This window comes from Spea bombifrons, chromosome 2 (assembly GCF_027358695.1).
Source record: "Spea bombifrons isolate aSpeBom1 chromosome 2, aSpeBom1.2.pri, whole genome shotgun sequence".
Lineage (NCBI taxonomy): Eukaryota > Metazoa > Chordata > Amphibia > Anura > Pelobatidae > Spea > Spea bombifrons.
In genome coordinates, this window is record NC_071088.1 from 80411272 (window position 1) to 80439174 (window position 27903).

Sequence of the window (27903 nt, forward strand, 5' to 3'; positions counted from 1 at the left end):
AATAAAGTCACTATTCATAAATCCTGAAAACTTAATACATATACATATAACGGTAACTGTATTTTACATTTTTCACATTTAAAAACATTTTTAAAAATCATATGCATTCCAGCAAACCTCTCAGGATCCCTGAAACAACTACAAATGACTAATCAGAATGGAATAACAAACATCCATTAATTATATAAAATAGCTATAGCGCACGGGCAGAAATACAAATGAATTGTTTAGCTTCAGTTACCGTTATTGTTAAAAGCCCTAAATTGTGTCTCTAAAAGAAACCCTAAGGACAATTTTAATTCCAGACTAATTAATACTTTTTCCCAGCTTACCATGGTTCATTTAACAATATTGTGATATAAAGCGTAAAAAAAATAGTAAAAAAAGGTGTTGCTTCCCTTGTATTACCAACACTTGATGCTCATGTTTGAGCTTTCATTTATACTTCATTATCACAGGAATACAGTATTCACATACAGAACACTATCCTATTGGTCTTTCAGGAAGATTAGGTTTTACAAAAGCACTTTAAGTCTGAATAGCCATGGCCTTAGGTTTCGAGACAAATTCGGGAAGGCTACCCACAAATGTAAGGATGCATAGAAAATATCTACAAGAGCAATTTTCCGTATGCAGAAACACGAGGAGACATGTGGGTTTTGTTCATACTAAGCAGCGGATCCAAAAGCAACTCCTCTAGTCCAACATTAGCTAAGATAATGGGGTTCTTTTTATCTTCTTACCCAAACGCTCCATCCATGAACCCCAGCAGGTGCCCTGGCTGGAGGGCATTGATGAAAACAGTGTCAGTGATAACCTTCTTCTTCTCTTCTCTCAATGTTTCCAAATATGTTTTTATACATTTAGTCTTTCCGCATCCTGGAGGGCCTGTAATCACCACCTTATCAAGACAAAAAAATAAAATTAAAACAAAACCCCACTAACTGCTGAGGCTCAATACACTCTGGGAAACTTAACAGTATGAAGTACATTGCGGACATCATAATTACATCTTGGCCATAACAAATCTCCTTTGTGATAATTATTTGGCCCTGCCAATTCATGAGGAAATTAATTAAAAGCATCAATTTTAGACAGTAAATTTTATATTAGCAACACAAAGGGAATTTTGGCTAAGTCATACCACACAGCGTATTCTCTCTGGTTTCTAATAAATGTTTTAATAGTTCTGAGATTTTTGGTTTGTGTTTTTTATTCCCTTCCGATTACACCGCGACTCTCGTATATACTTTTCGATAAGGCAGCCTGGAAGCTCACCTAATTTCTTAATACTTTGCTGGTTGGGGAATAGCTGGGAAATATCTGCTGATAATGTACAGGGTATTATGCCAAGCGTCTGTAGTTAGTGAGATTCTAGCCTGCAGCAAAAACAATGATTCCAATAACTTTGATGATGCATTTAAATTAGTCATTATGAGCTACATCTGTACTTACTGTTTGGTACTTTAGTGCCAGCTGAACCAGATGGGAAACTTTGGATACAAATGTGTTGCTGGGAAAAATATGACATTTTTCTATGGCTTTTATTATGGCACTCGGGATGCTGGTTTCTTTTGTACATTCAGATGAGGGGGCCTGCTGTCCACAACCATATTTTGCAGCAATGACTGCAGGGATCAGACCATCTGGAGCTAAACACATAACAGATTTTATGGTAGAAAATAGTTGATACCGATGCCAACTCAGGGGGAAAAAAATTACAGAAAGTTGCCTTTGTTTCCTTTAACATATGCATCTAGCGTAAGCATATTAAGTGTAATAGTTCAAAACAAGATTAAATACACAATGTGTCCAAAAATGAAAATGTTCCTCATTCATATTTTTCTACATTATAATATAAATATTATTTGCACAACATAAATTGTATGGGTGGCTGGAGTAATACACTCTCCTGAAACAAAAATGATTGAATGAAAATGGTTAAATATTGGTCCCATATTTCAATGATTTTCTGCCCTGAGGAAAGGGTAAGCGCATTACTTTTGAAAGCTTTTAATTACTTGAGGTAGTCGACAGTAGACATCACTATGTATGTGGCCATGACCTTCAGAATCACATAAATATAACTCGCTCTCACTATAGATATATTATTATTATTATTATTATTATTCAAGCAAATGTAATAATAATAATTCCATAATACCAGTAATCTCCACCATCTGTAATTATCTGTGATGGCTACTTACCAATGTTGTTGTCGTTGCCTGTTCTAGTAAAAGCATCTGAGGTATAAGTTATATTAGGCCATTCAGCTGCCATCAGTGATCTTAAAATGACTGCCTCTTCTTGTAAAAGCTGTGGTAGCCAGTGTTGATGGATGGCAGTAACCACTGCTCTGTCCTCCATAGCAAGCTGACTATTATCTTCATTACTGGACAGTTCTTGTGCTGGAATTTAGCAATTAACACACCAGTCAGGATCATTTTAGACGCAGAAAGACGAGTAAAGCAGGTATATACAGTCACATGAAAAAGGAAGTACACCCTCTTTGAATTCTATTGTTTTACATATCTCGACATAATAACTAATCTGTTATTAGCAGGTCTAAAGGTCAGGTAAATATAACCTCAGATGTGTTATGGAAATATATATAAAGAGGCCCCCTCCAGAAGAGAGAGAGAGAGAGAGAGAGAGAGAGTGACACAGAGCCAGTCCCCCATTGGCAATATGCCCCTGGATAGGGGGAATAATACCTGGAATAGACTTCCAATGGAGGTAGTACATGCAAACATAGTAAATTAATCTAAGAAAGCTTGGCATACTGCAGAGAGAGAATGATGTGCCAATTGGTTCTTTACTTCTGCCATTATCATTTTTTCTATATATATGATAAGACTTCTAATATTTCATTTACTGTTTTTATATCTAGCAGTCCCATCATACTATTAATGTTTAATGGAATTCCAACCATGTTTTTGCCCTTTTCATTAATGGACCATTTAAATAGTTAGTAGTTGCAGGCTTGCTTTTAGATGAATAGTGTCAGGCCTGTCTTTGACAAAAAAAAATATGGGAAGCAGAATCACATAGATGATAGACTCGGCTACAATTTAAGGAGACGTAAATAAAGTGCTTGCCGATGTCCATTGCATTCCTCCACTCTTGAGAAGCAAGACCAAGTCGAGCATAGGGCCAAGGTAAGATCATCTAGCTATACCTAAGGCAGATAATAACAGATACAAAATACTACATCAACTGCCATAGACAAGGTGCAGGAGCCGTCGGGCTTATAAAAAAGATGCAGTGGCAGGCAGCAGAGCAAAGACATTGTATGAGTGCAGAAGCAAGCAGTTGGGTGAAAATAATGTAAAGACAAGCTTGTCAACATATAAAGAAAACTGCTGGGCTGCTAGCTGAAGTAATAAGTAGTTGAAAAAAAGGATATAAAAGCAAGCTGTTAAATGCAGAGTTGAGTAGCTTTTGAAAAGCAAAACGATGAATAGACACTAAAAAAGCAGGGTGTTAAATAAAAAAGTAAATAAACAAGGTGATGGATGTAAAGAGACAAGCTGCTAGTTAAGGACATGCTAAAGTAACATGACATATATGTTCCTCTAAACAGCTTTACAGTCCCATATTTGTCTCTAAACATCTTAAATGTGTAATCTTTGTGCTCAAACAGCTTAACAGTTACATATTTGACACATTTGTCCAACAAAACAGCTTCCCAGTGCCATCATTGTCCTCAAACAGCTTCTCAGTCTGTTGTGGACTGGCCAGCCCAGGTGCAGCACGGCCCCAATGTGCCAATCTGGCGCCCCTCTGCTCCTCATGTACTTCCCATAAGGGCAGAGCCTCCAGGCACACCTTCTGTTTTCTAGTGCCCAATTCAAATGATATTTCCATCACTATTCCCCTTGCATGCACTTTCTTCCTAATAAATAGGATTCCATTGTCATTCACGCCCCATACCAGCACAGTGCCCTAGACAGTCGCCTTCTATGCCTATATGGAAGGGCCAGCCCTTAACACAATAAAGTCATAATTCAAATACATAACTCCAGTAGCCATCTGTGATTTAAATCCTATGTTTTAGATTTTGTAAATGTAACATGTATTGCTAGTGGTGTAACAATTGCTTAAATTGGCATCTATGGGTTTAATAAGTTTGTAGCAAGTAAAACATTATATTTATTTTGGCAAAAGTGATTTTGTGTTATTGAAAAAAACAGAAATACTTAATTACATTTAATTAAAACTATGAATGTTTTATAGTTTACCTTATTGCATACCATCTTGACTGTTTTACATTTAGTTGTCAATTAACTGGTTTGTCCTAAAAGAACTATAAGCAATATACCAAGGATATGAAATTAACCTAATCTGTCATCAGAATAGGTTCTGGCGGTGTGAAGTAGAATCATTAATCTTTCCTCTGATACTACTTCTACACAAGCGCAAACAAATCGAAGATATATTTAACCTGGCCAAAAGAGCAGATTAGTCTCCATAAGCAGGTAGCAGGTTTCAAGGCAACAGATTAATGTAGTTTTTAATGAAAAATTCATCTGTGTATATAGTAATTTATATTTCTCACATAATCATATAATAATGATCTAAATAGTTTTTCTTTTATATAAGGACTATGTGTGACCATTGAGGTGGAAGTGATTGCCAATGCTGACAATTGTCCAACCCTGACACCTAACAAATCAGCACATGACAACTACTGTAGACAAAAACGATTCATGCAGATTTTTCAGTTTGTTTTTGGCCCATTCATTTTTCTTCCCTGACCATTGGAGGATCGGGGAGAGAATGTCACTGGACGCGCCACCATATTGCCTTCGGTTCAAGTCCTTTCCCTCAATTGGAGGATTGGGTAGAGGACGCCACCGCAAATGCTGCCATTTTGGCGGAAGTTCCCACCGGGTTAAGTCCCCGGGGATGCAGACGAAGATAGTAGGTAACAGACTAAATAGAGAAGAGAAGAGAGAAGAAAGAAGATGAAGAAGATGTTGAAGAAGAAGTCGACCTACGGAAGCGGGACTTTACCTGAAGACTCCTGGTCAAACTCAGAGAGTTCCCAGGTATGGTAGTCTCCCTTATGGCTTACAGCAATGTTTCATATTAGTTTTATGTTAGTCAAACAAATCTGGAGCAGAAGTAGTCATATTTGCATGCATGCGTAACATGCACCAATCATTAGTGGTGCACACTGAAAAATATCTGAAATCATTTTCACAAAGTCTGTCCTTAATGCCTACAGACTCCAGCTGCTTCCTCCACTGCTTCTTGTGACTTGTGGATGCCCCAACCATAGATCAGTTTCCATAGTAATTTTGTTCTTTACTCTGGAGTGGTACATCTTTTCCCCATGCTGGTAATCAGTAATAAAGTATAATTAGTAGTACCTTAGGACTATAAACCGTTGCAAGGCAAGAATTTGCTAATCTAAGGATGTACCCTGATCATAATGTCTGTATGACAACTGTACTTGTTTTCAGTGGTATAATCCAGCATAGGCCTACTAGGTTAGGCAGAAGTACCTGAGCTGCTGCAATCAGGGCTGGTCATCCTGTCGAGAGAGGGGTGTTAGTAAAGCACTCAATGGGCTGTTTAGGGACATCAGAGATCTGCCTTGAAATCATCCCATGTACATTGCAGACCTCCATAGTTTTTTTTCTGCTTTACCTGTGGGATATGACATATTCTGGCCCTCTGCTTAAAGACAAAGACTAGTGAACCCTCTTTGCGTGGTGGGTCGGGCAGGGGGACTAGTGGTCTTGCCCTGGGTCAGCAACCTCCATAAATTAATCACTATATGCCTATATCGTTGAACTTATTTTACTTCCCCTTTATAACATTGCAAACTGTAAAGTGTTACGGTAATTACATCTGTTAATGCTATATAAATAAAAAATAAAAAAAATATTTACATGCATATTTCCAGAAATATGCACCTCCTGGCAAACTCTCATCTTGAGCTTTTATGTAAGTTGTTTAATTCTAAATATCTGCACGGTTTCTTTCACAGTAAATTATACTTTTTATTCAGCGTCTAAGCTGCCGCTTATAATGCTGTTTCTTATGGTGTTTATGACTTTTGAGAATTCTGACAATTTACAGAAAACATTCTAAAGTAGCGACTTTACATCTCTTCTTAGTGACATGGAAAGTTAATTCCGCTCACGCAAGCACTCAGGCTATTTTCTGGATCACAGTGAAATTGGTCAGATTTCAAAATGTCAGCAGCTGGTTAGCAATTCAAATGACCATAGCAGTAATTAGGCCTTTTCAGATTCTGGTGTGTTGCACAGCATTGAAAGTGACACAAATGCAGGGTTCTGTAATACCACAGAAAGCAAATAAGTGTCCAAAATTATATGGAAATGTACCGCTAAGAGATTAATAATTGTTCTTCATGGAAGAAAGATGGCCTTTTCTTTTCCAGTGGCTCTATTATTTGAAAGACAGAGAAAAAGACTCTGATGGTATCTCTACTAGAGACAAACTGCTCTACATTATTACTCATAAGGTGTAATCTATCCTGTCACCTGTACTTGAATTTAGAAGCAAATTACACAAACGATGGATAGACAGACAGATAGATAAATGATTTGTCTCCATAAGGATGCTCAGGCATCTGTATTAGATATTCTGAAAAATCAGTGTAAAAATAATGATCTTTAAGTTAGCATTATAGTCATGCCTTCAGACACCAATATTATGTCAGTACAGCTTTGGTGTCCTTTAATAGGACACTTGTGCCTGGCCACATTAAATGCATAATCTCCGAGAAAATTCCTTAGAGTTGATAAATTTGGCCTGCACATAAAAATAATATAGTGGGCTACATATAAAATTCTTGGCAATCTGTGCCTTAGCATCTGTGCCTATGCACGGTAGGCAGTCGGAAACCTGGCCGCATGCCACAACCGAGGCATTGTGGAACGCGTGGCATAGGTTCACCATCACCGGTTTAGACTTTTATTACATCACATTGAAATGACCTTATAGCTGGTGTGGAAGTTGAATTTTGCTGATTCTGGATGTCAGCACAGTGATCTTTACCTCATTGCTTATTCTGCTGATAGCAGATAAGATAACACTACAATCACCTGTCTACCGCATTTCTTAGTTTACTTATGTCTTGTTTGTGTCTCGGAAGAATGTGTACATATGGTATGTTTTCGTATGTTTTCTTTGCTCTAAGTGCCTTGTTGCAAAAGAATCAGAGTCCGCCACGACAAAGGACAAGTTGTCCCTTTCTTGACCTTCTGTAAGTAAAGATAGCACATGTCTGGGGGGGGCTATTTTTTTCTTCACCTCTTTAAACCGTGTGTGTCAGCAAATCAAAGTAAATATACCAACAGATGGCTAGACAATATGCTAATAACTGTTTGCGCTTCTTTGCCTATATATTGTTAGAAAATTAAGGAGGGGGAGAGAAGTCTGCGAACTGGACTCTCCCCTGTGCGCACTTGAATAAAGAAGCTCTTGCTTACTCAACTCATTGAACTGGTGTCGTCAGATTTCTTGCCGACATTCACACTGGTTTTTCATTTGTATTTACTTTTTCTTTTGGTGTCAGGGAGGACTGAAATTTTATTACAATGCATACATTTATCAGAGATTGTCCATTTGTGTATGGACAGTAGACTTGTGCATTCGTCTTGGGGCGAACATGAAAATGAACCCGAAGAGTGCGTTTTCGTGTTTGTTCCAAAGACATGAAGAAGAGAAGATAGCGGCGGTAAGACGTAAATGTCTACTAATCTCCGAGCCCCCTGCTGGCGACCAATAGAGTTGCTCATACGGACATTTAAACTCCTGGCACCAGAGCTGCTGCGGTATGCGTTAACCCCCGTATTAACCCCTTTATTAAAAAACTGAAAAAAACGAAGAAAAAACAAACACGAAGAATGTCCCGAATATTCGCCCGAAGAGAAGACAGGAACAGGCGAATATTCGCGAAATACGAAGATTTTTTTTTTTGGGCCGAAGACGAGCACGAAGATGAACACGAAGACCTCCCTGGTGCCCAAGTCTAATGGACAGACAAGACAAGAAAGTAAAAGTGGAGGCAAAAAAGAATTCCCCTTTTAAACAGTTGTGATGGTTTAAAGTGTACATTTGAATCAGCATTTTTGCTTTTCTTTATCAACAAATTGCAATTGTAAAGATTACCTAATAAACATATTTAGGACGGAGGTGATACTGATTATCATAAAAAAACACATATTGTTAACAGAAATTTGGTTAAGAAACTTACATGGTCTTTCTTGTTTCTCCAAATGACTTTTTTGCAGAGACTTAAGGACTGTGCTTGCTTCATTGAGCAGATGAGAGATTCCAGGGATTGCTAAACAAGCCCATTCTCCTAGTGACACAAATCAATGTCATTGAAACAAGAGTTTAACCAAAAAGGACGCTATATACGGTAAATCGAGAGTATTTTTTTTTAGAACAGCAGTATTCTAACCGTTTTCTAGTGACCTGGATCCTGCAAGATTCGGTTTATATAACTTTGCAAATGAATCAAACATGACGGAGAGCTTCTGTGCCAGAGGGGCCACGTGGGAAAAACCTGGGATAATTGAAAAAAACAGGAAATTTGTTATTTTTTCTCTGTAGTGGGCAATTATTGCATCTATTATTTTAAATCTATAAATAAACTCTCTTAAAAACTGTGAATTCCACTTCATTAATTGCACACTATTCAGCCCCCCACCAAAAAAAAAATTTTCAAAATGTTATACGCTTTGTTTTTTTCTGTAGCAGCTAATCAGTGGCAGGAAAGTATCCCACTGAAATCAATGTGAGTGTTTATACTCGTTAGACCCCCATGAGATGCTCACAGAGCCAGTGCTGGAGCTGACTGGTAGTATCACTTGTCAGGAGATGTGTTTAGTTGAACACATCTTCTGTGGTGTGTGGGTTGAGGGACAAATGCAAATGAGGGATTTTGCATTTCCAAAGGGGACACCAATTTCCAAGGGGGACGCCACGTAAATTTTGAGAGACCACTCACCTTTCATATTCATAAATTATCAGGCAATAAACTTACCTGGGCTGTGGATGGCTGTGCACCTGCTGCACGGAGATCCTTCCATCCTCCCGGTCTGCTGGAGACCACTAGCGAGCATGAGAGGGTCTTAAATAGACTGCTTCCCTTTACTTTTAACTTTACCTGGGAGGCTGGGCTTGTTTTATTTAAACATCTGGGGCCTTTCTCAAGGTGCTCAGTGGTGGTTTGACTGTTCCTGCTGCTTGGAGTTTGTATTCTCCTGAACCCAGTACTGTACCCATGGCTGTACATGTTCCTGTTCCGAGCCTATGCCTTCTTTCCTGTTCCTGTGACCTACAGCCTGACCATTCGGCACCGACAATGATCTTATTCTCCACTATCTAGCCCTTCAGTACAATACTATCTCCTGACTTGACCTTGGCTTGTCTCCTGAGCTTTTTCTGGTTTGTCCATCTGCACCTTGATTGCTACAGTTTGGCGTCCTGCTCCCAGCTGTCTACAAGCATCCAGGAGTCTGCCAGCACTGCTGTATACCTGCTTACTGTTCCCCGTTCCATCTACCACTAGTTGTTATTCCTATTAGCGACTGGTAAGTAACTACCTGCAAAGATTCCTAATCTGTCCAACACCAGGACCAGGTAGGTCCTAAAGGAAGTGCATATTATGTCTGGAGTTTTCCTTTAACCATACACAAATATACCTGGTATGTATCACCTTCCCTCTCATTTTCCTACAGTTTCTGTAGAAATGAAAAATCGTTGGCTTCATTACACTATTTTAAATGGAAGAAGGCTTGTAAAATATACCATAATTTACTGAGAAGCACTGTGAACCTCACACTATTCAATGTAACAATAATGCATAGTTTTACATAAACCTAAAATAAGAATTTAATGTAAATATAATATAATATTACTACATGTAAAGAATAGTTTATTTAACCATTCTGTAATTGCAATTTATTTTATTTTTTTATGTTATGTTTATTTAACATAATTTAATATGCTAGAGGGTACAATTTTTACATGTTTAGAAGAGCTAGTTTTCACTGACTTTTAACTCTCTCTGCCACTCAGCAAGAAAACATTTTGTATAATGCTAATTAGCAATAATAGTTAGTTGGGTTCTCTGGGTTCTAAATCAATTCTACTTCAGTTTTACATTAATTCCCTTTTTTCTTTATTTTATCAGATATTATCAGACACCCCAATCATCAGTAGTAAAGCCACATACTACTATAATTTATACATGACACTTATTGATGCATTTATAGTGCTAGATGGATGAGTACATTGCGTTTCTTGATGCACACTCTCTTCCGAAAATGCAGCACGCTTTTCCTGTCTGCGTATTTATCCATGTGATAAATTGTATGTACCAGAGCTGCTGCTGGAAGTTGCTATCATCCCATTACCAGTAGCAGCTTGGGCAGAACAGACTTTCTGTTCTCCTGACTTGGAGTCCTCTCTTCAATAAACATATTAGATGAATTTACACATTTAGCTGGCTTCCTACCCTACAATCCATCTGCTGTGGTGGCTTTATGCCTGCCTAATACGACAGCATGCCAAATGTGTTTTTTTATGTTATCACCTAATTGCCAAGGATGACTACCAATTAAAAATATTTCATTTTTTTTCCTCCAGACATAAGTGTCTATTATTATTCTTTATGATAACTTTGGGATGAGACAGGCCTATTTTTGTATGTATTACCAATTCTAAACTAGTAAATCATAAAGTTGCTGAAATAAATACACTTCAGTGCACTAATGTACATTACAAGAGTCAATTAAAATAAATTATATTTATTATTCATAGTCAATGCCAGTTGGTGATGAATGAAATAATTTCTAAACTGGCAGTAAAAATGCCATAGGGGATGTTTGTAAAATATATCTAGGGGCTTTTTTTTGGTCTATACGCTACTTAAATAAGTGTGTTTGACATCTGTGTTCTCTAAGAATAAATGTACTGTTAAATCCAACTTCAGAAAAGTGCAGGACATACCTTTCAATAGTAGCTGGGCTTCCAGAAGAAAACGTGTTGAAACCCCACCAACTCCAACGATTCGAAAGCAGTTCAAAAGGGAGCTGGGCAGCTTACTTGACTGGGGAAGGTTGTCCAAGTGCGTGGTCCCATTTAATCCCCTAAATTCCAAAGACACATTTATGTATATTTTGTAAATAATAACTTTTCAAATATGACCTTTCTACCATATAATATGAGAAAATATGTACGTATCTTTAGTGATTTATGAGCACATGCAATCACTGTACACATAGCTAGAAAAACACTTGTAAGACCTCTAAAAGCCTCCCTTAAACACACTGTAAACCGGGTCCCCTACCTTCCTAATCTCACCAGACTTGTCTTATTGCATTTATAAAGAAACTAGTCTATACCTTAAAAACACATACCCAGATGTTTCCTGAAAAAATACGTACTGTCTGCTTTTAGGGTTCAGTTTCACTAATTTATGTATGATTTCCTATCCTTACTTTATAAATCCAGATATGAGAGGATATTTATCATCAAGATTTTGCATGACATCATTTCTACTTGCTCAGAAGTTTTTTGTCTGGTTTCATCTTCTAATTTGATTTTTTTATGAATAATATTCTAAAACCAATGTTCTATATCACCTTAACCTGGACTGTCATTCAGTGTTTTGGGGACCTATATGGCCCACTTTCTGTGTACACAAAAGCATGTGGGCGCCATTGATGCTCCCCGTACTCTGAGGCTGGTCACACTGTTAATGGAAAGTACTTAAACTGTTATCCTAGGACACCTGTCCATAAACAGAATTGGCTCATCAACTTGGACCTTGTAAGAAAAGGGGCACTGGTTTTATTTGGTGTTTAGAACTACAGTATGTCGCTAGTATTATTTATGATTATATAATTCCCTTCAATAAATGGTTTTTCAATGCCAGCGCAGACAAAAAGGAGAGAACACAATGAGTTCGGTGATGAATCACCGAAAAAGTCTATGTATAATCTTGGATGTACCGCTAACCTTTTACTTCTGAGTCATATCTTTATTGACTACTTTATTTTGTCTGCCTTGTGAACCAGTGATAGTAGCCTGGACAGCATGGTAATGTTGTTTTATTTCATTGATTTTTTTTGCTACATAAAACCAGCTATAAACTCAGCTGAGCAAGGATCATAGCCAGACAACACTAAAGTGTGATGATTTCATAAAAAGGGAGGCTAAAATGCACTTGTAAAGACTAAACAAGCAAGGAATATCAGTATTTCCAGATCAAAACGGCTGCTAACAAGGGATAAAAAAAATACAATAGGTACGTACATCAAAGCAAAGTGAACGTAAAGATTCCATCTGTCCATTGGACTAAGTTATGTAAATGTGTATAGGTATGTAAGCATAGGCAATAAAAAAAGGAAATCAGACCCTGAAATTTGTTTACCACTCCAGGGTTGGATTTAGCATAATAAAGAGAAGGAGGACACACAAAGCTGGATAATGCTTAGTGACAGCTTGAAAATACTTTTATCTGCAATGATCCAGCAGTGTTTGTACCTAGGGGCATCCGCCTGCCCTGTCCCAAAAATATGAATTTACATGACATAGTACATTCTGCAGATACGGCAGAATCATAAGATTTTTTTTTTAATGTTAGTAGAATTGCTAAATGAAAAATTGTTAAATTCTGTTCGATCTACAGCAGTACCATAAAAGACATCGGTCACAAAAAACACGGAGTGGAAGCTCGGACGTGGGTAACTGATATATGTATGTGATCCAGGAGATGCCCAAGGCTCAGCAAGGCGAGGAGAGAGTGCTCTATGGCATTGTCCCAGTGAGAGGGAAGAAGAGGTGTCAGGTAAGGCTCTAATAACTATCTGTGCTTGTGGAAAAATGATATACTGAACATAGGGATGTCTCAGCCATCTGCTGATTTTTCAAATAAAGAGGTCCTAAGGGAGGCTGGAAAAAAGTATAAATACGCACAAGGAATGTTCCTAAAATCTGACATCTGTAAAAATAGAAGAGTGTCTAAATTGTTCTTCAATGCTGTTTTTTAAAGATACACACAATTACACAGAATGTTGGTGATCAATTACATACAAAGAGCAATTATTTATTATTATTCATGTTCAATTCTCTCAAAAACCTCTGTAGAGAAGCGTATGCTTTTCTTAAGATACATAATCAACAATTTCGGTAGTACATTTTATTAAAACAAAAATTTAAAAAAAGGAGAAACATATCTCCATTTTTCACACTGGGTTCCTATCAAATAGTTATTTATTAAAACAGGTATTTTCTTGAGATCACTTGAAAATAAAATTCTTCACCTAGGGTGAATTCTAATTGTCTGCTGTAGTCATATCAATGAAGTCATCTTTCTGAGCATGTTCCCATACCAGATACTAATTCTTATGTACGAGATAACAGCCGCTGTTGCGACTACAATAGCGATCTAGACACAATAATTGCCAAATGTCTAGTTTTGTGATTTCTGGAAAGCAAGTGAAAGCAGACAGATTAGCCCAATTAGCAGGCAAAATGACATGCTCATACCTTGTAATGGGTGCAATACAAGCACCTGCTGTGTTTAAAGGGACTTCTTCCAACTGTAAAGTGACTGTTTCTTTCCCACAGTGCTTTGCTGTCTGAATTTGTTGAAGTAACTGCGCTAGAAGAGTAAGGCTAGATTCTGGTAACTGCTCCAGACCATTGATCATGATCCAGGCTCCTAGAGCAAAGAAAATACAAAGAAAGGAATGCCCTTGGTCAAACATGTATTGATAGAATTTTCAGCCAGTAAGTCCTCTCTGAATCTCTACATCTTCTGTACTTGTAATCTAAATATTGATCGGGTATGTGAGATTCCACGTTGATATATGATGATATGCTGATTAAAGTCTTGATTACTTAATACACTCAGTTGGATACATGTGGCGTTTCAAATAAAGGTATCAGAAGGCTTTTGAAGTCGGATCTTTTCAGGGGCAACTGCCCGCTGCACCTCTTGCCGGTAAACCCAGGTAGCCAAATTCTCAAGAAGACTCTGAAGGAGCTTATTGGAAGTATATGATCATTATGTACAGGATAACCCTCAAAACTCAACCTCTATAGGTGTAGTTTTAGTAAATTAGCCCATGGGTATTGACCATTGCTGAGAACAAGTACAGAAACAAAAGGAGGACATCTCAGAATTCCAAAGACTTAACGTCATGAACCATGGTATATTTATAGATAATTCTACTATGCAATAGAATAAAGATACTTACATGTTACAGAAATATGTTGTGGTATCAAAAAGCATTTCTATGGGATGTAGAAATGCAAACAGTTCGAATAATTTTACCTGCAGCAGCCAATCCTTTGCAGATGTCTTGCAGAACATTGTAATTTGTGTTTTTTGTGCAGTTAAAGTAGAAAAGAGGCTTGCCAAGAGCAAGGCATAATTCTTGTACCATCACTTTTTTTCCAGATCCCTGATGCATAAAATCAAAAAAGAAAACCTTAAGTGAAACATGAATTTTAAATGCTGAATTGAACATAAAAAAAGCCAACAGATGATTGCCAAATGTGATTTGATCTTTCTCTTTTAACAAGGTGGGTAAGAGGCAGGAGGTTCTGTTTAAAGAGCCAACCGTCATAATTTTCCTACACATCTGCTCCACAATTTGTCCAGGAGTTCATTCATGAACATTTATGGTAAACTATAATTAAAAACACTTTTTTTTTTTACGATTACAATGTAAGTTGGTAGACATTTTACAATGTAAAGATGTACACGTGTATTGATGGGATATATAAGAATCTTTCTAAACTCTGTGGGTTTCTTTTCATTTTCTACTTTTTTATATATATTATACCCGAAGAAGAGAGGTAGATAGTCCCAAAAGCTTGCAATCCTGTATACTTTAGTAAGCCCATAAAGGTATCATCTTACCAAATTTGCTCTCTCTCTAGCTACGGCTAACAACAATAAATAACATTGTCTTTGATTCTGCATGCAGTTAAATATGTGTTCTTACACAGAGAAATGGTACATAGAATTTATTTTAGGCAAAGTTAATCATGTTTTCAGTTTTGTTTAAATCAAATGATTTGCCAATGCCACAGATGGTTTTTAACTACAACTCAATATGAACGATTATATCAATTAGTGTGAAAGAAGCATAAAACGCTTGCTTTTCACAGGACATTTTAGTTTTTTATTCTAAATACAGTTTATTTTTCAGCTGCCACTGATTTCATTTCATAAACAGGAGTAAGCAATTATGGGATCACCATTTGGAGAGCTCTAACCTCACCAAGGTGGCCATCTGGTTATCACATAATTTATGGCATTGCAAAACCTTTTGGTTGCAGCAATTTAGCAACATTGCTCTTGGACACATTGGAAACCACAAAACTTTTCTGGTAAAAAACAAACAAAAAATGTTTACAAAAACATTAAAAACACATTATATTTATTCTGATACTTGTTGCAAATATCTACCATACACAGTAAACCTAACCAATATTACTGATAATTACAATTGAAACGTAACATATATATATATGGTATGGTTATTTCAGGGCATCTGATCCGCCCCTGAACCCCTCATCTCCTGCTGTAACCCCGTGTTTTCACCCGGTGTGTCTTATCCTACCTGTCTCCAGAGCCGGCTGCTTTCAAAGGATTAACTTTGGTGCCCTCTTCTCTAGCTTAACTGCAATTGTTAAAGGTTTGAAACATCTGCATCCTATATGCAATCACCTTATCTAACCACCTATCGATTTCTAGGCATGATTTGGAAACGCAGCTTCAGTGGCCTTATCCCAAGTCTTTATATTTGGACAGTTAAGAGTTACACTGAAGGGAAACTACAAGAAGCTGCAATGCCATCTCCCTGTGAAATCAGCAGGTAGCCCACCTAATATTGTGTCCCAATCCATACAATGAACCCCTGCTCCTTAAACATATTTCATCCCATCAAGCTACCTTAGCTCACATGCCATTCTCTCTTTTCCTCGTACCCTCCCCATCACCAACCACTCTCAGGGGATGGCATTGCATCCCTCCAAATCACAATCCTGTTTGCTGTCTGTCTGTTCTCTGAAAACCCACCTTTTTGAGAAGATTACAACCTTTCCTCCTAATGCTCTCAGCCATAATCCTAATCAAACCATTTGAACAATCAACAACCTCTACAGATTATTTAGCCGTTATCAACTGATCCCCATCCAAGTAGTCCTCTCCTCCTGTTTCAATTTCCCCTCAACCATTGGCTAGATTGTTAACTCACATGAGCTGGGCCCTCTACTCCATTATTCCACTTTTTGTAACAGAGCTACAGACTTTGGGCTATGTAAATAAATATAATTAGAAAGAGTAATTGATTTATTGTATTGCTATAACTACCACCTATGCATTAAATATAAACAAGGACTGTCTAAACTAAAGGGACTGTTTAATTTCTCACACCCCACTAATGAATACTATATATATATATATATATATATATATATATATATATATATATATATATATATATATATATCTACGTGTGTGTAAGCGTTAGATTCCCCTAGCCTTGCATGAGCCAACCCTGGAGCTGGCTGGTGGTGAGTATAAAGAATGTCAGCAGAGGCAATCAGGAGATATTTTCAAACACATCTCCTGCAAGATATGAAGCTATGTTCAGATGGCTTGATTAGGATCATGGCTGAGAACGTTAGGGAAAGAGACATCCGTATAAAGGGGTTTCTGGTTAATCAATCCATGCATTTACAAGGGGATACAATAACCCAGCTATTATGCATTACAGTACATGTGTTACCAGATAACAGTACCTGCGGGCCTATGCACAATGTGTTGGTTCCAGTGGAGAAAGCAGCTATGACATTGACAAAGACTCTTTCAGTAAGTGGTGTGATAAGGGCATGATGAGCAGATCCTTGGTATTCGAAACCGTACAGGATTTCAGAATCGCCCACCTGTGGAAACACATACAGGTATATTTTAGAAATTAAATATATATATATGACACGAACGCATGTTAGAGTCTAGATCAGTGGTTTCCAACTCCAAGCTTGGATATCCCAGCTTAATCGCAGACATGCTTATTAATTTCCTTGCCTGGCCTGCTTGTGGCAATGAAAACATAAAGATGAAAACCACTAGTCCACTAGATTATGTGCATTTGGACAGGTGTTGACTACATAGGGGTTTAAACTGAGCTTATTTTTAGGAGCCTGGTGTGCAAAACGTTGCATGATGCCAGACATCATGTTGCTGTGATGCACATTTTCTACTGCTCAGGGATGAGTTATTTGGGCAAATAAAGAAATTACTTGGAGACACCTGAATCCATCTGTCTTTTGGCCAAATGTTGACTACATCTAACAGTAGGATAGCACAGCCCTTCATATATCATGCCACCTTCTGACATCTCTAATAAATAGGCAGGAAGAATAACACCCTGTATAACACTCATAACTTCTAGTGGGTTTGATAAAGGGAGAATGTCATGGAGATGGAACAATGTCTCACAGCTGGTGGGAACCATAAGGTACTCATACATTGTAAGAGACTAGGTTATGTGCACTGATAATGTTTGACATGCTAAAGACAAAATCAGACTGGCAGAAGTAAATGTACTGTCAGTGTTATACTTAAGGTTTTACTCTGTTTCTCACTTGGAATACATGCAAGATCATTAGAATCACTTACCCTCACATGGATATCCATGGAATTGTCATCATAATCATAGATCAATGGCTGACTCAGTTTCCATGTTGGTGCTGGCTCGGAAAGGAGTTTTTCAAGGACATCACGCTATAATCACAAGGCAGGGCATCAACAAAATCAATGGGAAAATGAAATTGAACCGTTAATGACAAAGCCCGTACATGTATGGGCTCACAATGCATTGTTTTTAATGGGTTTAAGGACAACCCATTCTCCTTAAGAAGTTAAATATTCAAAAAAAACACATGTCTAAAAGTCCATTTTTGTCTAGCAAGTGATCCAATCCCATTCACACCTTCTCAAGAACAGGCAATTTTTTAGTACTAAAACACAAGTTCCTTCCTAGAAGGCTAGTGGAAGTCCTTGACGCATGTGGGACATAGACATGATGTCCTTGGGGCAGCCCCATCAACATTCTTTCCACAAACGCATATTCACAAAACATTAACTTCATCACAAGCCTTACTGCTTTTACCATAACCAAATTAATTTGGCGTCATTATTTTGGAGATATTTTAGATATTAACCTAAGATCCGTGCCTCCCTGAGCCACCATTACCTAATTTCCATATTAATAATATGCCTATTTCAATGTTTTTTTAAAAAAAAACTGGGGATAGGACAATGGGAGAGATAATAATGTATATCTTGAGAAAGTAACATATGTTTCCCCATGGTATAATAACATTGTTTTTTAATACATATACAGAATGTGTCGCTTATTCCAATATGCAAACATGGTTACTTGGGTTTATTCAGTAAAAAATGTAATCTTTGGAAAAGAGGTTAAACCGGATGGTTTGTCATATTTGGATAATGAAAAAAAATTAGATTGCAGCAGTGCTATTTTATAATTTAATATATGCAACATAGCATCTACAGTTATTACTTCAGTGAGGAAAAAACAAGGTTCAAGTAGTGTAAGATCATTGCATGAAAAGCATGTGCCCATAAGAGCTGCAATATCACGTTTGGGCTATGTGGAACCTTGTTATAATGGGGCCACTGGGCAACTGCGTAAATGTGAATGGATTAAGCTGCCAAGAGATGGATTATATCCAGAAAAAACAGAGGTCCCATTGTTGATCCTTGTTGAGCATCTACAGAGAGAGGCAGTGAAATGAAGGTGAAACGAGCAAAGTAATCACAGAATGCAAGGTCTCTGAAAGAGACAGCTACACAGACAGAGCCCAAACATTCCCAGAGGGCTAACAGCAGCTGATCCTCGTTCAATGCCATTATGCGTTTCATCCACCAGATGACCAAGTACTATAACGGATGTTGAGAACCAGCACATTTAGAAGAGGCTTTGGAAAGGGTGGGTTATAGCTAGTGAACATATTAGGGAAAAACTATAGCTATAAAATCAACTGACCATGTACATGCTGCTTACCACCAGCTCTTCTTGCAATTGAAACATTATTATTGCCTGATACGCTAGATGGACAAAAGTATTGGGAAACCTGATCTTTACACCAACAGGGTGATGACATTTCATTCTAAATAGATAGATATTAATATGAACTTGCCCCCCCCCTTTGCAGCTATTGGTGCCCCAAACTGTTTCCAGAAAGTTGGAAGCATAGCATTGTCTTGGTATTTCCCCTTCAGCACACCAAGACATTTTGGACAATGCTATGCGTCCAACTTTGTGGGAACAGTTTGGGGAAGGCCTTTTTATATTCCAGCATGACTGTGTCCCAATGCATAACATGAAGGTCCAAACAGTTTGGATTAGTTTGGTGTGGTAGAGATTTGCTGGCCTGCACATAGCCAACCTCTACTCCATCGAACACCCTTGGGTGAACTGGAATGGAGATTGCAGGCCAGGCCTTCTCATCCATCATCAGTGCCTGATCTCACAAATGTTCTTTTGGATGAATGAACATCCAAACATCCACAAAAACACTCCAAAATCTTGTGGAAAGCCTTCCCAGAAGAGTGGAAGTTGTTATAGCTGCAAAGGGCGGACCAACTACCTATTAATGTCTATGTATTTAGAATGCAAAGTCATAGAAGTCTCTGTTGGTGTAATGGTCAGGTGTCCCAATACCTTTGTCTATATAGTGTATATACAAGGGTATACAGATATGTGCTTGAATTATATAAATGAATGTTTATCTATTGGGAAATAAACAGCAACAAAAGTAAGTGAGTAGCTTACCTGATATAAGAGAAGAAGGATGTGATTAGTGAGTTTTAGAGCATCCCCGGCTGACAAGGCTGATACAAGGCTTAATACTTCATCTGGGTGAAATGAACATTAACAGAATCTTGTCAGCTTTATAAAAATACACTCAATACACATATTGAATCATGAATGCATGGTTTTAAGAATGCATATGTGCCCAATCTGATTTAATTAAAATTTTGCACAACCAAAATAAAAGGAGTTGTAAGGATGCATATACAATTGTGGGCTATATCATCATTAATTTGACCCATTAACATTATCGAACACCCTTGGGATGAACTGGAATGGAGATTGCAAGCCAGGCCTTCTCGTCCATCATCAGCGCCTGACCTCACAAATGTTCTGCTGGATGTATGAACATCCAAACATCCACAAAAACACTCTGAATAATTGTAGGCACATGATAAACTATTAAAAATGAAATTAAATACACAGTTTGGATTGTGAAGCTCCAGGTGGCATCAAACGCAATCTACCTGCAACCTGTCTCGATATTGAGACATGCTCTCCTCATCAACGGGAACACAAGTTCCATTGCATAAAACAGTCCTGGTATAACTTCTAGGTTAGGGCTATCATTGGGGCTACAATTCCTAGGTTTCTGTAAAATTACTAGTATTTCTTTTTTTCTCTAAAAAAAACCCAAGGCTTTATTAACATTTTCAATCTGTGTAAAATTCAGATGGGCGTTATAAAACCATGTAATGTTTTTGTACAGGACTCAGTATGTAGTTTGGTGAATTAGTAACTTTATTATACATCAAGGCAGTCCTATATTATTTAAACATATGTTTCTATTTGCTGCTAAAACCAAACTAAATGGATATTTTAATTTAAAACTCTAGTGTTGTGTTCAGACTATTTCTTCAACCAGCTCAGATCACATTACTGTTCTTTAATATGAAATACACTTTCTGGTATTTGGCCGGAAATCTAGAAAAACTCAAAACATATTTAAGTACAAAACTATGACGACAAGCTCTAAAGCTAAAATGGAACATTAAAACCACTTTTTTAAAAGACTTTTATAGATGGCCAACTCTCAAAGGATCCCAGAGCGGATCAATGGACGCCAACCAAGATCATTAAGTATGACTTACCTTGCCCATTTCTTCCTCGTTCTGCTTCTGAGGCTCTTTTAGAAGTCTGCTGAATGTCTTCCTGGGGAATTTCATTTAATATCTTGGCAGCATACTCAATTCCTTCTGTCAGATCCTTAAGGCAGCCCTATAAATGAAAGGCAAAATGCTTTATTGCTAGAGTCAGCAAAATGATTTTGTTCAATGAGTTTCTAACTGAGACTAGTATATTATGAATACTATTATTATGGTTGAATCATTGGCAGCTGAAACTAGCCTATGCATATACCGTACTGCAGACGAACAATGTTTACAACAAACATAAAGAAGGTCCAGTGTTTTATTAGTTCCAGTATAAACAGCATTGACAGAACACATGATATTCAGGTTCAACTTGAGCTTGTTGCAAAATAACTTTGCTTGGGATGACCCTTCATAATATGTTAAGAAGTAGGGTCTGCAACTCTCCAGAAAACTTACCTGCAAACCACTGATTTATTGAACATACCCTATAGCAGGGGTGTCCAACCTGCGGCCCTCCAGCTGTTGCAGGACTACATCTCCCATAATGCTCTTTCAGCTAAGGGTCTGGCTGAGGAGGATGGGAGATGTAGTCCCGCAGCAGCTGGAGGCCCGCATGTTGGATGACCCTGCCCTATAGCTATTCCTGTTTTTATCCAGGAAGTACCCCAATAGCAACTACTTTCCGTTGGGCGCTAATGTTGGAAATAAACCAGAAATGCAGGCACTACATATTGCATGTTGAGAAACTCTAGTCTGAGAAATGCATGGGTCTCATTAATGCTAATTCCAAGCCAGTTCTTCTCCAATGTTCTATAATGTACACACTGTCCCTATCAATCAATCAAAAGTTAGCGGTTTTCAAGGAAAACAAGGACATTTCTAGCTGTGCTAACACAATTGCAAAAGTTTTATTTTTAAATGTTCAATTAGCATTTTAAACTTAAACTTGGATTAGCGAACACAATGTGCCATTGTGACACAGGAGTGATGGTTGCTGATAAAAGGCCTCCGTAGGCTTCTAACGGCCATTCTGGACTTTAACGGTACTGTATACAACTTTTAAGTCTTCTAAGGGTATATTATAGCCAAGTGGCAAATTCAAATGTAATGGAGAATGATGATAACAGCTTGCACACACAGTACAAATGAATCCGAAAGTCAAAAAAAAGATCAAGGTGTTGTATAAAGGGCTAGAGACGTATGTGACTGCTCCGTGCCTCATTAAAAGACACACAGATGTGCTTTCTTCTTCATCAGTGTTATTAATTCTATTATTGCATTTTTTAGCCCACTTTTAGCCCAATAAGTGTCAAACAGGTGTTCATCCCAGTAATCCACTATTGGATCATGATTTAAGCTTATGACTCCTTTTAGACTTGTCAGTAATATTTAATTGGTAATTTAGCATTGTAGGCAAACATCTATTTTAGTAATTTAGTATCAATTAAGTCCTTGACAGGTTTCTATCACTTTTTCTACTGAAATGCTTTTAAGATCGTAAAAAACATGTCACGGGAAGTGGGTCTGTCATGTGTCTTTTTCCTTGCATTATTTTCATTCTACCAGAACTGCTGCGCTGCAGGGGTAATTCCAAGCATAACAGAAAATGAAAGGAGGCTGCTGCACGTGTACTAATGGAAAGAACCCAAAGGTGAATGAAGGTGTCTGTAGGTGTATGGCTTGATGATAAATGTGCGTATTTTAGTGTATTACAGTATCAAAAATGATGGGAATCTAAACTTCTAGAGACACTGCTGTAAAATCGCACACACCATTGAAAGTAGATTGGGCAGTTGGCTGGAAAGTTTGAAGGAGAATCGTGGTTTTAATTTACGGAATTTATAACTCATTATGAAGGGCTGATCTGGCTCTTTATAATTCCCAACTCCATCTTTTGTGAGTAAAACCCAGAGAATACAAACATCTTACCTGTATTTTTTCTGTGTCATATCCATTTGCTGTAGTGAAGCTTTCTTTGAAGGTTCTGCTGAATTTAATTTGAGAGGAGAGGTAGGCTATATCACTCAGTGTACCGAGGACCCAATGTCGGGACTCTGCTCTACGCTGAAGCCTTTCATCATCTCCAGATACTATGGCGGAACTCTCCTGCTCTAAAGAAGGTGTCACGCTATTGTCTAAAAAAAATAGAAAAAAATACTATTTAATACAGAACAGTACATGGTTTTATACAGGGCAACACAGAAGATCACACTCTCTCAGTTAACCTTGACCTGGGTGTGTTATGTTTAAATGATTAACCAGTTGACTATTTAGGGGTGTACTGGCATGGCGGAAAAGGCAGCCATTGCCCCTAGGTCAGTACAGATTCTTCATACAGGGTTAGTCCAAATTTGCCCACTGTAGCAGACAAGGAAGAGTATGGTACAAGACAGGCTCAAGGTAAGAGTGAATACAGAATTTTCTTTAAACAGCAAAGCCATTTGTTGTCTGACTGAAACAATGGTTGTCAGGTTGTAGCGAATGCTAAAGATCAGTGAAGTTTGATGAATCCCACAGTAATCGCTGATTCTGAATGCTTTAACATAAAATATGTGGCAATGGTATATATCAACATGTAGTTTTTATACCAGTCATTTTCTACTTTGATTGGCGAGAAACAAGACGGTGGTTTTGCCCTGTTTAAATAATCATTGAAATGCATCTTAACATAATGCTCTACTTTAAGCCCCTAGCATTCATGAAGCAAGTGAGCTCATGATTTTTGACAGATTTTCGAGATGAGGAAAATATGAAGAGCCTACAAATCATGAAAAGCTGTCTGGTATATAGCACTTTGAGCAGTTTGTTGAAAGGTATAATTTCATTTCAGGCTTGTTACTGTGATATAGAGTGATGAGAACACTTCCAATCTATAATTCCCCAACAATTAGAGCAAAGTACAAAACCTGTTTCCCAATTAACAGAAAGCAGGAAGGCAGACCATCAGAAGAGACAGGGAGCCTTTTGCAGGTTACGTTATTCATGCAACTCAACTGAGGTCAGTTTACATATCAATACACAAAATGGTCCACTCAGTGGGGGCAATTCATTCTAGGGGTGGGCTGACCTGGGGAACACAGAGAAATTCCCTAAACACCTTCAAACAAGGTCATTTAGATTTAGACCAGCCCACTGTGGGAGATGGTGGCTCAGTGGGCTCACTTACTGTCATGTTACTTGACCCTGCAGTAGCAAAGTGGTAGGTCACACCACGGGAGGGAGAGGGCTGTTTGGGCACAAGACAAGCACCAGGTAAGTATATGGGTGTGAGACTGTGCTAGGGGCAACTGCTTGGGTTGCTCAGGTGAGAAAACATCTTTCCAAACTTTTCCAAACATCTTCCCCAGTGTTTCCTTTTTAAGGTTACACTATATGACCAAATGTATTTGGACACTCTTCCTTATTATTGAACTTATTATTGAATTATTGTCTATGGAAATGCCATGCCTACACCTGTAAGTAATAAAACACCAAACATTGGCAGTAGAATGAATTGTACTGAAGAGCTCAGAGACTTTAAATGTGGCACTGTCATAGCATGACAGCTTTGCCACAAGTCAGGTTGTGAAGTTTCTGCTCTGCTAGTTCTTCCCTAGTCCACTGTAAGTCTTATCATAGTGAGGTGGAAGCATCTTGGAGTAACAACAGCTCAGCCACGGCGATAGACCACTCACACAGAGCAGGGCAGCAGATATGTCCTCTGTAGCGTCATTCACTACAGAGTATAGGGGGAGGGGGGAACTCCATTTTAATGCCCATGGTTTTGGAATGAGATGTCCAACAAGCTCATATAGGTGTTTTTGGTCATATAGTGTATTTATGGTTACAATGTGTGGTAGCTGGAAAGTCAAGGCCGTTCACTTACATTAATAAATGTGTTTTTGTTGGCATAACACTGCAGTTTCATAGGTTAAAATAAAAAAGAGGTATTATAAAAAAAAAACACACATCAAATGCCCAAATACTGAAAAAATCATCTCATAAAACAGTGTGCCCCTGCAGCTGGGGGTTCACTTCTCATTTAACCTCTTTTAAAGGAATGAATACCTGTATCTCCTGCTTACTTCACAAGGACACTTGTATGGTTATTCGTAACCACATTAATACTACATATGGAATATTTTACTCAACACATATAGAAATGTGTGTTTGGTTGCTTTTTTGTGGGTTTTTGGAGGGTGCTCATCAATACAAGACTGTAAAATGTTGAAAAGAATAGCTGTGGGTATATTTTTTAAAGAAATGAAAATGTCTGTACACATTTTTAGAAAATAAAAGAAATATTTTCCTTCGGTAAGCCATGTTGCTGCCATTACTTCTCATAAGAGTGAGAGGAAGAATTACATACTTCTGTCTGACGCAGGCTCCTCTTTGGAGACTAGTCTGCTTATCACTACCCGCCGGGCTCCAGCGCTGTGTATCTCTTTTCTGCCGGTTAAAACACGTTTTCTGTGTTCTAGAGCAGCCCGCAGGTAATGCTGAAGAGATGTCTTTATGCTGTTTACAAGCTGTGGCAACCAGTTCTCCACGGGACCTCTGCATTCAAGCGGCTGCATTAAAATGAAAGGCGAGTTATCAACAATTCACCGGCCAGGAGGTTTTCTAAGCATCTCAGTACGAGCCTACTTGTTGTTGTGATTTTATGTAGTGCTGCTTTCATCAATGTAGCATTACATTATACAAGTAATATCTTTAATAATATATCAGCAGCAAACAGTAGATATGTTATTGATGTCTTGGCAAAAAAAATGTTCCTTAGACAACTGTAACATAGTTACATAGTACATAGGGTTGAAAGAAGACCTACGTCCATCAAGTTCAACCCTTCTACCTAACCTTCTTACTCTTGATCCAAAATAAGGCAAAAAAAACCCTAATTAAGCTACTTCAAATTCTGCCATTGACTTCTTGACTCCAAAAGGCAATCGGATTTCCCCTTGGATCAAGAAGCTCTAAAATATTCATGCTATTCTATTTGCAGCTCTAACATAATCATAAGCATATTTAAAATAATTTTGAATGCATGTAAAATGGGATGTGATACACAGTAAAAGAAGTCACCCTTTTTATTAAAATTTTGATTATTCTTACAGTTGAATACTTATTCTAGTACCGTTGAATGCCCAAACCCTTCCTAGAAATAATTCTTTAATAATATCAAATTCAGTGTCACTAACATTTGTTCTTGGTTGTTTCCATAAAAATTGAAAAAGCTTTTGAAATGTTTCTGTGTTCTTTTTCTATGTTTGTTTGGTCTAAGGACATTCTAACAATATTTACAGTGATTTGCTAAATAAAGTAATTAAAAACAACTTGTGCTCTCTAAATACATTGAATGCTCTGAACTGCGAAATCCCTATTTTAATTTGAAGTGATCCTTTTTTTTATTTCAAATGTATTTTTTATTCTTCAGCATTCATTATTGATGGGGCTTTTGTGTTCTCTGTTGGAGAAAGGCAGGCTTAGTGTCAAAATGTCGCTAGTTAGAGAACTTTAATTTAAAATGTTTAGATATCTTTTTGTAGAGCAGCCTGAAAAGCGCGCACACACACACACACACACACACACACACACACACAGAAAACCTTCACAATAGAAAGGCCAGCATTGTTCTGACATTGTTCAGACAATATTTATTTACCTGATATCTGTGTCACATGGCAATTATATGCTCATGAAATACTCACCTCAATAAGATGAAATTCTTCCCCTACATAACTTCTTACTCCCAGTACTTTGTGACTGTCAGAGCCTGAGTTGCTGGTACAATAAAAAAGACTATGCACATGCTGAAAAAGCTTCCATAAATGTCCACTTAAAACTTCCAGATCATATCCTGTCCCAGAGGAAAAAAAAACATATGATGTAAGAAAATAGTCAGAATGACACCCAATACATGTCACATTACAAACATGGGATATCAAGTTTGTTGTTAAATCATAAGCATCGTGTTATTATGTCTTGCTACAAATCTAGTAGAGTTGCATCTGTATGAAAAAAAAGTGTTTTGAAAGACTCACAAATACATGGAATGGTTATCACGCCTTCACAGAACTTAGTAGAAGGAACCATACAGGGTGCCACATTCACTGTTACATATTTACTGTAAACATCTGGTACCCCCAAATACAGGGTGATAAATACTTGGCAAGGGCAGAGTGTTTATGTATGTCAGTTGGAATAGCCGTGTTCTGCGTTCCTTATGTGCTATATTTTTGTCAATTCAACTACAACAATGTTATCCTTTTTAACAGTTAAACTTGTCAGAGATGGTGTATTAACCCTATAGAGCTGCAGAGGTTTAAGACAGAAAGGGACCACTTGGTATAATCACGCTGTAATCAATTAGGTTTTGCAAGATGTCCCATTGTTGATAATCAAGTTAGATTGAAGGATGCAGTAACATTAGTGACAGAACACTGCTGTGAACGTGTTTAAGTCTCTGGTTTGCCTGCTGACTCAATCAGCTGTTGTTTGTGCATATGCAGACTTTTGATGCTGAGATCCAACCAACAAAAACTAGCGGGAATATCCTTCAGAAGTAGAGAAATATCCTGAATTATAAATTAACATATGTAGCTGTAGAGTGACCTGAGATGCCCTGCGTGCTTTATTTATAACTGAACGGGACAGCAAGATAATTAAATGCTGGTGAGATGCCTAGGAGAAATCAAATATTTGTAGTGTGGTGAAGGTCCTACTTCTGTGAAGAATAGTAATGCAAAAATCTGGAATTAAAGTTAAATTCCAATTCCAAAGGGACGTTGGTAGTGAACTGAAAAAATAACAATAAATAAGTCTTCTAACTAGGAGCAATGATCTTCTGACTAGATCAATGAGCTCTTAGAGCTGCAACAAGAACTGTAAAGTGATATATTGAGTTAAGAAAACTA

At 37.7% G+C, this 27903-nt stretch overlaps 1 protein-coding gene across 1 annotated transcript in view; it reads right to left on the reverse strand.

Annotated features, from left to right (window-relative positions):
- Positions 1-27903, reverse strand: part of LOC128473717 (dynein axonemal heavy chain 9-like) — a 160325-nt gene that overhangs the window by 103159 nt on the left and 29263 nt on the right. The window contains exons 34-48 of the mRNA XM_053455969.1: positions 26698-26846; positions 25359-25560; positions 22940-23145; positions 21008-21134; positions 19878-19960; positions 17696-17800; positions 16816-16959; positions 14336-14465; positions 13546-13720; positions 11002-11141; positions 8447-8551; positions 8237-8344; positions 2208-2408; positions 1456-1646; positions 750-901 (exon numbers count right to left, since the gene is read on the reverse strand). Of these exons, the coding sequence (XP_053311944.1) occupies positions 750-901; positions 1456-1646; positions 2208-2408; positions 8237-8344; positions 8447-8551; positions 11002-11141; positions 13546-13720; positions 14336-14465; positions 16816-16959; positions 17696-17800; positions 19878-19960; positions 21008-21134; positions 22940-23145; positions 25359-25560; positions 26698-26846 (2218 nt within the window). The remainder of the gene's footprint in view (positions 1-749; positions 902-1455; positions 1647-2207; positions 2409-8236; positions 8345-8446; positions 8552-11001; positions 11142-13545; positions 13721-14335; positions 14466-16815; positions 16960-17695; positions 17801-19877; positions 19961-21007; positions 21135-22939; positions 23146-25358; positions 25561-26697; positions 26847-27903) is intronic.